Source organism: Pseudophryne corroboree, chromosome 9 (assembly GCF_028390025.1).
Source record: "Pseudophryne corroboree isolate aPseCor3 chromosome 9, aPseCor3.hap2, whole genome shotgun sequence".
Taxonomy (NCBI): Eukaryota; Metazoa; Chordata; class Amphibia; order Anura; family Myobatrachidae; genus Pseudophryne; species Pseudophryne corroboree.
In genome coordinates, this window is record NC_086452.1 from 413,979,196 (window position 1) to 413,991,982 (window position 12,787).

The 12,787-nt window shown below is 44.0% G+C and overlaps 1 protein-coding gene and 1 long non-coding RNA gene across 2 annotated transcripts in view; one reads left to right on the forward strand and one right to left on the reverse strand.

Annotated features, from left to right (window-relative positions):
• The window catches only part of ADAMTS9 (ADAM metallopeptidase with thrombospondin type 1 motif 9), a 366,262-nt gene that overhangs the window by 78,991 nt on the left and 274,484 nt on the right, over window positions 1-12,787 (reverse strand). Inside the window, exon 29 of the mRNA XM_063940922.1 lies at window positions 2,108-2,275. Coding sequence (XP_063796992.1) covers window positions 2,108-2,275 — 168 coding nt within the window. The remainder of the gene's footprint in view (window positions 1-2,107; window positions 2,276-12,787) is intronic.
• LOC134958368 (uncharacterized) overlaps window positions 1-12,787 on the forward strand; it is a 46,317-nt gene that overhangs the window by 20,165 nt on the left and 13,365 nt on the right. Inside the window, exon 3 of the long non-coding RNA XR_010186977.1 lies at window positions 11,715-11,808. This is a non-coding gene — a long non-coding RNA (uncharacterized LOC134958368). The remainder of the gene's footprint in view (window positions 1-11,714; window positions 11,809-12,787) is intronic.

Consider the following 12,787-nt stretch of genomic DNA (forward strand, 5'->3'; position numbering starts at 1 on the left):
CATTCAGCACACCATACAGAGCCTTGCATCAGCTCAGCCCCATTCAGCACACCATACAGAGCCTTGCATCGGCTCAGCCCCATTCTTGCATCGGCTCAGCCCCATTCAACACCCCATACAGAGCCTTGCATCGGCTCAGCCCCATTCAACACCCCATACAGTGCCTTGCATTGGCTCAGCCCCATTCAGCACGCCATACAGAGCCTTGCATCGGCTCAGCAACATTCAGCACGCCATACAGAGCCTTGCATCGGCTCAGCAACATTCAGCATGCCATACAGAGCCTTACATCGGCTCAGCCCCATTCAACACCCCATACAGTGCCTTGCATTGGCTCAGCCCCATTCAGCACGCCATACAGAGCCTTGCATCGGCTCAGCAACATTCAGCACGCCATACAGAGCCTTGCATCGGCTCAGCCCCATTCAGCACACCATACAGAGCCTTGCATCGGCTCAGCCCCATTCAGCACACCATACAGAGCCTTGCATCGGCTCAGCCCCATTCAGCACGCCATACAGAGCCTTGCATCAGCTCAGCCCCATTCAAGACACCAAACAGAGCATTGCATTGGCTCAGCACCATTCAGCACACCATACAGAGCCTTGCATCGGCTCAGCCCCATTCAGCACATCATACAGAGCCTTACATCGGCTCAGCATACAGAGCCTTGCATTGGTTCAGTCCCATTCAGCACACCATACAGAGCATTGCATCGGCTCATCCCCATTCAGCACGCCATACAGAGTTATGCTCATCACAGTCATAGGAAGTGTAGGGAAGACCCTGCTTAAAGTGGACCTGTCAGGGCCTACTACACATACTAATCTATCAATATACCTGGTACCTTCCTCACAATTAAAAATATGCTCTGGGCATCATAGTTGGCTGAATTCCAGTTTTATAAAAGGTCTTTTATATTAATAATGCTTAAGTGACATACCTTGTGTAGTCATCATCAGCGGCAACTTATTACCTGTCTGGCCAGGGGGTCTGCAGCCCTCTCCTCCCTGCTCTTCCGGTGACTGACGGCTGATGTCACAGGATGTGGGGCTTAAGTCTGGCGGTAGTAGGGTTGGGGCTTAGGTTAGAGGGTGGGGCTTAACTCTGGCACTGCTTAGGTTGGTTTCTAGGGACTGCATCAGCTGCAGGGGAGTGGCTTCCCATGGGCAGCGCTCTTTCTACTCTCGCAGGCAGACTGGCAGTCCCGGGAGAATAGAACACATCCCCCTGGGACTGCCTGTCTGGCTGGGATTAGCGGGGAGCGCTTTCTATGGGGAGTCATTGCCACTGCTAGGCAGTCCCTGCGGGTGGCAGATTTTACTGGGGAGTAAAATCCGCCACTGGAATTATTAATGTCAATTATAGCACTTATTATACTCTAGACACGTACTCCAGTGTGTATAAGGCCAGATGGAGAACTGCAAGTAAACTGGTTGCTCCAAAAACAGCATGTACATAAAATATGTGTATATTCACCAGTGTGCAGAATTTTTTTACACATTTCAAGATGTGACAACCCATTTGTTTAGGTTTCAAAACGTAATGGTAATGAGAACAGGGCCATATTAACAATGAAGCAGATGGAGCTAAAGCTCCAGATCTCCACATAATCATAACAGCATGAGATGATGATGACCGCTGCCTAGCTGGCCACATTGACGCACCTAAATCATACATTTTTCACATTTTCTCACAGAATGATGCTAAGTTTTTATTTTAATATATTTAGATAGACATTGGGGCTCACAGTATAGGAGCTGGACACGCTCAACTGGCACTGGCCACACCCACCCAAAATTGGTCACACCCATACAGCACCGGCCACACCCACATAGCACTGGTCACAGCTCCCCTTCTCAGTATAGGTCAATGATAATTTTCAGCCCCAGGGCCATGTGGCTCTTAATCTGGCCCTGAAAGAGAACGCTTGTTACAGTGCAGTCCCCCCTGTATACTTGCATATATCCGTTCTGGGGCAAGTGCAGTGAGAAAATATGCTAAAAAGGCTCTGCACACAACTGTACTAAAAACTCTGCAATGGCCCCATAAAGGAAAAGGCGGTTTATTTAACAATAAAAGCAAGTAGCAGAGTTCTGAAACTTACCTTTCCCCACTCTCCTGTTTTCCACTTCGGACACCTACCCCCACGACATTTTTTCTGTATGTTTGGCTTTGCAAGGTGCTTACAGTTTTCATGTCCTACATTGGATCCATCTTTTGCCACACAGTATGCAACCCTGGTCTTAAACCCACGTCCACAAGATACAGAGCACTGTAACAAGACAGGCAACAAGAAATTATTATTAATGACTTGATTTCATCATATTAACAGAACAACTATGCTGCAGTTGCAATGTCTATGTGCTAATTTGTTGTTGCTTCAGGTCATTTTTTATTTGTCAAAATAATACTTATTAATATAAATAAGCCAAACATACAAAAATAAAAAAGTAGCAATAAATAACAAATATACTACTTATGAGTCATATGCAGTGGTGGTACGGCATACCTGTAAGAAAATCACAGCAGGTATGCTGTACCGCCGGGCCACCACCTTGCAGACACTGGGTGTTGGAGAGAGGAGAGCACAGCATGCGCCTCTCCTGCCTGCGAGTCCCCTGAGTCCGGCAGCGGCGGTGGCGTGCACTGAGCCGGTTTGTGAGACAATCAGAGCTCGCGGACCGGCAGCCAATCAGGAGCCGCTGCTGCCGGACCGCAAGCCCTGTTTGGCTCGCGGACCGGCGGCAGTTCAGGAGACCGGACTGAAGGCAGGAGAGGAACAGGAGGAGCGCCGACTGCGCTCTACTCTCCCCAGCAGCAGGCCAGCAGCAGAAGATATTGCTGCTGCCTGGGGCTGGCACTAACGGTGAGTTGCACTGCTAGGGCATATCTGGAACTCTGGGAGCATGTGTATCTGGCACTGTGGGGGCATATCTGGCACTGTGGGGGCATATCTGGCACTCTGGGGGCATGTGTACTGTATCTGGCACTGTGGGGGCATGTGTATCTGGCACTGTGGGGGCATGTATATCTGGCACTGTGGGGGCATGTATATCTGGCACTGTGGGGGCATGTATATCTGGCACTGTGGGGGCATATCTGGCACTGGAGGCATATCTGGCACTGTGGGGGCATATTATTATTATTATTTATTACCAGTTATTTATATAGCGCACACATATTCTGCAGCTCTTTTACAGAGAATATTTGCCCATTCACATCAATCCCTGCCCCATTGGAGCTTACAATCTATATTCCCTATCACATGTACACACAGACACATTCATACTAGGGTTAATTTTGTTTGGAGCTAATTAACCCACCTGTATATTTTTGGATTGTGGGAGGAACCTGGAGTACCCGGAGGAAACCCACGCAGGTCTTGCACTGTGGGGGCATATGTTTATCTGGCACTGTGGGGGCATATCTGGCACTGTGGGAGCATATATGGCACTGTGGGGGTATGTGTATCTGGCACTGTGGGGCATATCTGGCACTGTGGGAGCATATATGGCACTGTGGGGGTATGTGTATCTGGCACTGTGGGGCATATCTGGCACTGAAGGGGCATATTTGGCACTGTGGCGGCATATGTGTATCTGGCACTATTGGTGTCATAAGTGTATCTGCCCCCCATATATGTATCACGCCCCATTTTCATTGGCCACACCCCATGTGGCATTCGGCACACGCACACAGTACCTATAGGAAATTTTTTCTACTTGCACCACTGGTCATATGATAGTTCAATGCAATAACTAGGTTATTATTACACTGACAGTTCTCAGAGAATGTTCTTATTTAGCAAAAAAAAATAGGGTCCATGAGATATATTTATGAAGCTATATCTCTGTTAACATTTAAAGGCCGCACTTATTTCAATTACAAAGCCTGCCTTGTTTTGCACTTAATATTAGTGCCACTTTAATTGACAAATATTGCTGCGTCATAAATACACCCCATAGACCCTTTTTTGTTTATTAAAATGAACACAATCATAGAATTTGACAGTATCTAGTTTGCCCTAAACACTTGTATATGGACACACTAGGTATAATTTTTGTTGGGAGCCGATTAACCTACCAGTACATTTTTGGATTGTGGGAAGAAACAAGAGTACCCGGAGGAAATCCACGCAATTATGGGGAGAACATACAAACTCCACACACTTAGGGCATGGAGGGGTTGAACCCATGACGTCAGTGTTGTGAGGCAGTAATGCTAACCTTTATACCGTCCATACATTCTCTGAGAAATGTAATTTAAACATTAAAGACCACTTTTTTTGTCACATAATAAACAAGAATTCCGTAATATTATTTTAAGGATATAGAAAAATTTTAACTTTGAGGAACTAAAGTTTGTTTCCCTACTTTTGAGAGATTCCCAACCTAGCATTCTAAATAAATGTTATTTTTCAAATGATCAAATCTTTTCATGTTTTTATTTTCAAATCAAATAGTCACTTCTTTTGTTCATCTTCACTTTTATTTAATCAATCCAAAATATTCCAGTGGATGTAGGAAGGATGACTAACCACAAATAAGAGGCTTTATAAGATTATAAGCAATTTTGTTTTGCTTGTTTGTATGTATGTTTAAGCAAAGCAACAAACACATTCTAAAGTCAAAAGTCTCTACACACAAAAAAGCAGCAAAAAATAAAAATAAAAATCCAGGTCTTATTCTCAGTGTCACACAGAAAGAAAAAAAAGAAAAAAGCAGGTACACACTTCAATTACTAAAAATATGAACAATCAGAACAATTATAATATACTGTACAATTTAACATGGAATAATGAGGTTTCTTAATAAACGTTTGGCCACAAAAGTAAGCCCACCTACCACGGCAAGGGGAACCTTTATTATGTGAGTCTCTAAACATACCTAATACTCAGGGCCGGTGCAAAGTCTCCATGTGCATTAAGTTCAACAAGGATGCTTCTCTCAGAGACATCCTTCATTTTTATATAGGCAGACTCAGGGGTGCCGCCAAGCCCCCCACCACCCAGATCCTGGTGCCCTAGGCAGCTGCCTTAAGCTGCCTAATAGTAGAGCCAGCACTGCTAATACTGACACATTAAACAATTGTAACAAGAAACTTATTGTTAGAGTGTATTATAATTTATCTGACTGACATTTGCACCTGTTTTTTTTCTTTTCTTTCTATATGGCACTATAAGTCTCAGCATGGTAGCATGTATTATGTTTGAAATTAGGGCATGCAGTCCAGCCCCCACCCCACCACCACCACCCCACACCCTCTCTTTCTCTGTATTTGTGTATATATTGTACATTCAATGTTGAGACTTCTTCTGTCTGGACTAGCACCCTACCCACCTGTCTTTAGGTGATTTTAATTAGTGTGTAGTCCTTGCATAGCAGTCTACACATTAAAATTATTATTATTTATTATCCTTTATTTATATGGCGCCACAAAGGTTCCGCAGCACCCAATTACAGAGTACATAAACAAATAATCAAGCAGAAAAACAGCAACTTACAGTTGACAATATAGGACAAGTACAGGGTAAATAAACATAGCTACATCAGCAGATGACACTGGAATAAGTATCAGGTGGCAGAAGACTGCTGGATTTGGTGCAGTTGAATATTATTAAAGTAAGAAAAGGATAAGCACATAAGGGAAGAGAGCCCTACTCGTGAGAGCTTACATTCTAAAGGAAAATGGCACTATGAAAGGTAAGTCCTAGATAAATGTATAGAATATGTCAGTATTAGGTATGTTAGAGACCCAGGTCACCTTGCTCTGGTAGTTGGGCTTACATTTTTGGACAAATATGTACTTAGAACCCTTATTATTACTCCATGTTAAATTGTAGAGTTTATTACAGTTGTCATGGTCATTAGTATTCTTAGTGCTTGAAGTTTCCACCTGCTTTTTTGTTTTTCTGCGTGGCACTACAAACCCCCCGCCCTCTTTCCTTATTCTCAGTGATGCAGTACCATTATTCAACCTTTCCAAACAGGTTCACTGCACATTTTAAGTTCTTGTGGCATGCTGACACTGAACGAGTTCACTTTGATTCCTTACGAGAAGCCTCGAAAAGATCAAATCAAAAGCGTTCTGTATCCTGACAGAGATTGGACATGACAGCTACTTGTAGTAAAGGCCCCTCGCTCAGCACGACGCATTTCACTCCACCATCAATCTGCAAATTGTTGCATGACTTCCTTTAAAACACGTGGGTTTCAGTATTCGTTGCTAGCACAATTACTATTCCAGTCACTATTAAGTGTAAGACTCTTACTTTTTTGTGTGTAAGTATTTTGAAAATAAAAACAAACAAAACAAAACATCAAAGAGAAAAGAGGAAGTATACAAAGTCCGCGATCACCAAGCTGGCCTCCGGTTCTTGACATTGCCACTCATACTGACTGCTGTGCCATTATCATTAGAAGAATACAATTTAGTATGGTCAGTAAACTGCATCATTGGATAGGCAAATACAATGTTCTCAAAGATCAAATATAATTAGTTATGTCAGGGCGGTCACAGGGAGACAGTTTTAGTTATCATTAAATGTACTGGCAAGTGACGCGAAAGGAACAATTACAAATCAATCCTAATAACATCCTTTATAAGCTCTCTGAGAAAGGGGTACACTCTCTGATGTTACATTTGTTATTGCAGTTTTCGGCCGGCACAAAAAAATGTACGACATGTGCGGGAAATGTTTTACTTATATGAACAGGAAACTAATCATATAATAACATGTCTGTCACTAAAACAAGGATGCATGAGAAAGTCATTTTGTTTAGCTTCAGATCTCAACTCGTAATTACTCGGAAATAATAACACATGTAGTACAAATAAATGTGTGCACTTATCTGAAATTCATACCGCTTTAAATAGTCAGTTATAGTACAATCCATTGGCTGGTTGTGTCCCTCTGAAGTTTAATGCACCAGCTTCTGTGAGAGCCAACTCAGATACTGTCCTTACAACATGTTCAAACAGTTCTATCACCACACACAGGGCTGGATGGAGAGGTGCATGCATGCAGTAGCACAGCCACCGCGTACAAACGCAGCGGCTGTGCTATAATATGCTAATGCTGCAGGTGTCTTGCGTATGCAGGCGCCTCTGCCGGTTTTTGGATCTACTGCTGAATCCGCAGCCCATAGTGGAGGCAGCCATTTTGTGGATTCAACTACTTTTCATGAGAATGCACACACCTCCCAACTGTCCTGATTTCGGCAGTCCCTATTTAAGGGGACTGCCCTAACTTCCAGTGATCCCAGGGTGAGTGGCCACCGTGCGAACTCTGTAGCAGCCACACACTCAACATGTCACAAGTACGTTGCGGCAGGGCGCTACAGGGTACAGCACTTGTCAATTATGAATGATCTAATTACTTTCACTTGCAGTTTCCCCCCTTTTTGAACCCCAGCATCTCCTGGCCGCCCCTGTCTCCTACCCCCACCCCTTTTGTCACCAATATCTATATAGCGTTCATGGACTTGACAGCTCTTTGTTGTTCAGTCGCTCTGTCCTTTATTACATTTCGGGATGCTAATGTGCCCGGGATTCAAACCTATTGCCTATGACATTGCAGTCGGACAATCTATTCATTAAGCTATCTGCCCTTGCATAGAAAGCTAGAAAATTCCAACCTGGAGAGTTCTAGCTATTTGAAGCTTACCTTGTACTTTGTGAAGGGGTGATTAGTGTTGTGGCTGAGCAGATCTGCATATATATACTGGATCATATCCATATATAATGGATGATGTGGGCGGCACTACCAACTATAAACAGACAGTTCCGGTGCCCTCCTAGGCGTCCCATAGCTCGGAACCCAAAATATGCAGTGTGAGGTGGCATCGTCAAATAGAGGCCGTTAGTCACAGCTCCGCACTGTGCTGTGTACAGAGAACAGAGCAGTGGCTAAAGATCTTTTTTTGACTGGTGCCACCTCACACTGTATATATATATATATATATATATATATATATATATATATATATATATAACCTGCTGCTGCAGTAGTGTTCTAGCCTGCGTCTTAGGATGCAGGCATGAGATCACTCACCATCAGGCTCCTTGCGGCACCCATGGGGATGCACAAACTGTCCATCGCAGAACCCAGGAGATCCCTGGCCTCTTATCTCTCTCTAAATGGTGGTGACATACCTCCATTTTGGGAAACGGAGGCCGTCGCTGCCCCCTCCCTGCACACAATACGACAGTAGACTGTAAATTACTGTCAGTCTGCTGCCGTCCTGCTTCCTACATTTCAGGACCCTTTGGCGCACATGCACAATTTATTCTGCACATGCGCAAAGTACCGATAATTATCGGTGCTTTGCTGCATGAGTAGCAACAAAAACCGGACCTGATGAGGTCCAGTCTTTGTACATCAGTGATGTAACTTCCTGGTAAGTTATTAAGCTTCATTCTCATGAAACAAAATGGCTGCCTTTTCTGTGCACAAAACGTCCAATCTACATTTAATATAGCTTTAAAGCCTGAACTGAAGTATTTACAACGCAAGAAAATGTGGGTTCACCACATAACACCAAAACTGTATCTCTTGGCTGGCATATATTCTTCCATCTACCTCCACCAGTATTATTACATTACAGTGCGTGGGTTGCAGACTGGCCTTTGCCTTGAATGCTAAAAACTTGCCCTGATGCTAAGCGTATCATTTATAGTAATAAGCTTTGTAAACAGCAGGTGTGAAAGGAGCCAATGTAAACTGCGGCATTCAAGAAAGGCAGACTGTCCCCGGTAACAGATGGCCATGAGGTACAATGCATTTAATCCACCAAGGGAGATGCCTAATTTGTCACAGAGGTCAGTGCACAGGAAGAGAAGCAGAGACATTCCTCTAAATTGAGCTGTTAAGCATGTAGAATGTGAAAAAGCGCCAGGCTTACTACAACTGATATCTTACTAAAACCACTTTCACATAGCATTAAGCAGGTCACACCCGGGATTTGTACACGGATCCTTCCCAGGTGCAACTCACTTGAGACAGGAAGTCGCCGCCCAGGGAGAGTGAAAACCTGCCACGTGCAAGTGTGCAAATGCATGTGTACGCCATGCGTAAACTTTGCGTAAACTTTACTAGACAGCGGACATCTGCAAATCTATTTGCAAATCCATTCGCAACTCACCATCGAAGGATTTTTCCATACTGGGCCGTCTGTACGTAGCCCAGGACTCACTCCTTCAGTGCGATACATTGGGGCCAGAGCTGACGTCACACATCCTCCTAGAAAACGCTGGGGAACGCCTGCGTTTTTCCTGACACTCCCAGAAAAAGGTCAGTTACCACCCCCAAACGGCCTCTTTCTGTCAATCACTCTGCGATCAATCAAAAGTTTCGCACCATCCTGTCGCACCTGTGCATTGCAGTACATACGCAGTCATTCGTTAATCGTCCGCTGTGCGATTTAACCCAACAGCTATCAGGTCTGAATCGGGCCCTATATCACATACTTTACACTGATATCTGTGTCTTATCAAGTCTCAGAATGAATGATCTCTGGTGACCTTTACAAATCAGCTCCTCTTTTATATTAGAGAAGGTTTTGGTCTTCTGAGGAAATACCAGTCTTGTCCTTCATTTATTACATTACTAAATCAGGTCTCTATTTCTCCTTATTTTATTCTTTTCTGTCTTGTGCATTTCCTACCCAAAAGAAATAGCATGAGCCAGCGGCAATAGAAACGCATTTCCGCACCTTTAATAAATTATAGAAGAAAAAAATTGGAATTATCCAACTGATCTATATGTATATAAATGCAAAAGCCCTCACTCACTCACTCACTCACTCACTCACTCACTCACTCACTCACCACTAGGGGGTCATTCCGAGTTGTTCGCTCGCTAGCAGTTTTTAGCAGCCGTGCAAACTCTGCCGCCGCCCACTGGGAGTGTATTTTAGCTTAGCAGAAGTGTGAACGATCAGTTCAGTCAGTTTCGTTCCTGGTTTGACGTCACAAACACACCCAGCGTTCACCCAGACACTCCCCCATTTCTCCAGCCACTCCCGCGTTTTTCCCAGAAACGGCAGCGTTTTTTCACACACTTCCATAAAACGGCCAGTTTCCGCCCAGAAACACCCACTTCCTGTCAATCACACTCCGATCACCAGAACGAAGAAAAAACCTCGTAATGCCGTGAGTAAAATACCAAACTTCTTAGCAAATTTACTTGGCGCAGCCGCAGTGCGAACATTGCGCATGCGCAGTTTGCGGAAAATCGCTGCGATGCGATGAAAAAGAACGAACGAACAACTCGGAATGAGGGCCCACATACGGAAAAGTCCCTGCCCTCCTGCACTTCACCACTTAGACAGGGTTGCTAGGTGACGGCACCTAGAGGCAATGGAAATCTTGTTGGAAGTTCCGCCACTGGTGAAATGCGTCACTACAACACCTGCAATTGCCCCCTGGAGCTTCCCTCTGTAATATCTCTGCTGAAAAGAAGGCAAGTCACTCATGTTTGTCACCTTGGGCCGAGGGACAGGTCTTGGATTAACAGGCAGAAGTCATAGCAGCATTTTGGGGAGAGCTGTTTCAAATGTAAAATACAAAGGAGAATGGGAACTATAACAGAGACATAGGATTTTCAGGAGTGTCCTTCCACTGCCACATTTATATATTTATACGATATACCAATTAAAATTGTAATAGTACAGGGCCTGACTTTGTACACTAATGTCACCGCGGCTGTGAAAGTGTACGCAGCGACCATGCGAAGATATGCAAATTCTGCAGCTGCAGACGATGAAGCAGTGTTGGTCGCAGATACAATGATTATCAAAGCACAACCTTGCGCAGTGCGACTTAGATCAATGCGCAGTCAGCCGACTATCGCTCAGCTGCGTAAAAATCGTGTTTGCGTCTGTCTCTGAATCAGTAAACTATGTACATAGGGGGTAATTCAGAGTTGATCGCAGTAGCAAATTTGTTAGCAGTTGGGCAAAACCATGTGCACTGCAGGGGGGGCTAATATAACATGTGCAGAGAGAGTTAGATTTGGGTGGGGTGTGTTCAAACGGAAATCTAAATTGCAGTGTAAAAATAAAGCAGCCAGTATTTACCCTGCACAGAAACTAAATAACCCACCCAAATCTAACTCTCTCTGCACATATTATATCTGCCTCCCCTGCAGTGCACATGGTTTTGCCCAACTACTAACAAATTTGCTGCTGCGATCAGGTCTGAATTACGCCCACAGTACGATAAATAGACATACAGTTTGGCTAACAACAACTATATGGAATTTACATTATACTGAATGACTAGCAAATCTACCTTGTAATAGGGTATATGTTAATGCTTCTTATTATATTTCTTTAAAATAGTATGAGTGTTTAAACCTGATATTAAAATGGAATGTACATACCCCAACCAAAACACTTTAGTAACAAACATGACATTGCACAGACCTATAACCTTACAAACTGTAACTGGGAAAGTAAGTAATGAGAATTACAGAACATATAGGGGGCAGATGTATTAAGCCTGGAGAAGTGATAAAGCAGTGATAAGTGCAAGGTGATAACGCACCAGCCAATCAGCTCCACTACAGTTAGGAGCTGATTGGCTGGTGCATTATCACCTTGCACTTATCACTGCTGTATCACTTCTCCAAGCTTAATAGATCAGTATGAAAATTATTTGTGACTATTGTGTTATAAATGTGCTTAACAGAATGTTTCAATTTCTTCCAGGTGACGGCAGTAAGCCTGGACAGAGAATACGTACATTATTTCAGCATATGCGTTCCATATGCGGAGACTCACCATGGCGCTTATTTTAAGATTGGTAATTTATGACGCACAAGGATGCCCAGCATATGTCATGTATAAACCTTTTTTTTTTCCATTTAAAAAAATGCAAGAAAGACAATCTGACATTTTCTTTTTGTAAGCATCGCTCTCAAAGCTTTCACTAAGCGCACTTTATATGCCACAAGTTACAATTATGATGCAAGTGAATTTCTAAAATGTCACAGAATTCTTTTGCAGAGATCTATCATTCCACAGTGACTTTTTTTTAACTTTAATCTCTATAGTACCCGGCACAGTGCTTAGTTCATGTTGACACGTGTCATTTTCAAGCTAATTTGGGGTGTGGTTACTGCATACTTACCGATAATTCCAATCTCCTCCCTTGGAGATGCTCGGAGAGGAAAAGCAGGTGGGCGGCAATGGGGACGAGACCGAGCCAAATGCGTCATTAGGCCCCACCCACTCATCAGGAAAAGTCCGCGATTGGGCACTATTTGCATAGAGACGGGGCTAAAATGATGCAATTAACCTATACTCGTGTCATTAGACCCTGCCCCCTCTGCCGTTTCTGCGATTTCACCGGATTTTTCTCCCCATTCTGCCCACTTCACTAGGAAGCGGGCAGAATGCGGGAGGGGTGCCCACTCTTCCAGGACTGCGGGGGACTACCCGAAAAACCAGGTGTCTCCGGCAGAATCCGAGAGAGTAGGTAAGTATGGGTTACTGCCAAATGGGGCATCACTGGATGATTCCAGGACGGTCTATATGAGCGCTTCTCAAGCTCGTTCTCAAGTCTGGGAACACACCAGGCTGTGATGAATCAGTCATGCTGTCTATTTGCCGACCGATGTAACGACTGGTAAGGTTTATGCCCAAATGATCTTGTGCATACACCCTTACCAATCCGCAACCTGATATGTCTGCAGCAGACTAATTTGAATATGCCCGCCTACTTTGTGATGTATTAAATGGCTCCTGCTGCCAACCTATTTCGGCCGTACATACAGACAGAT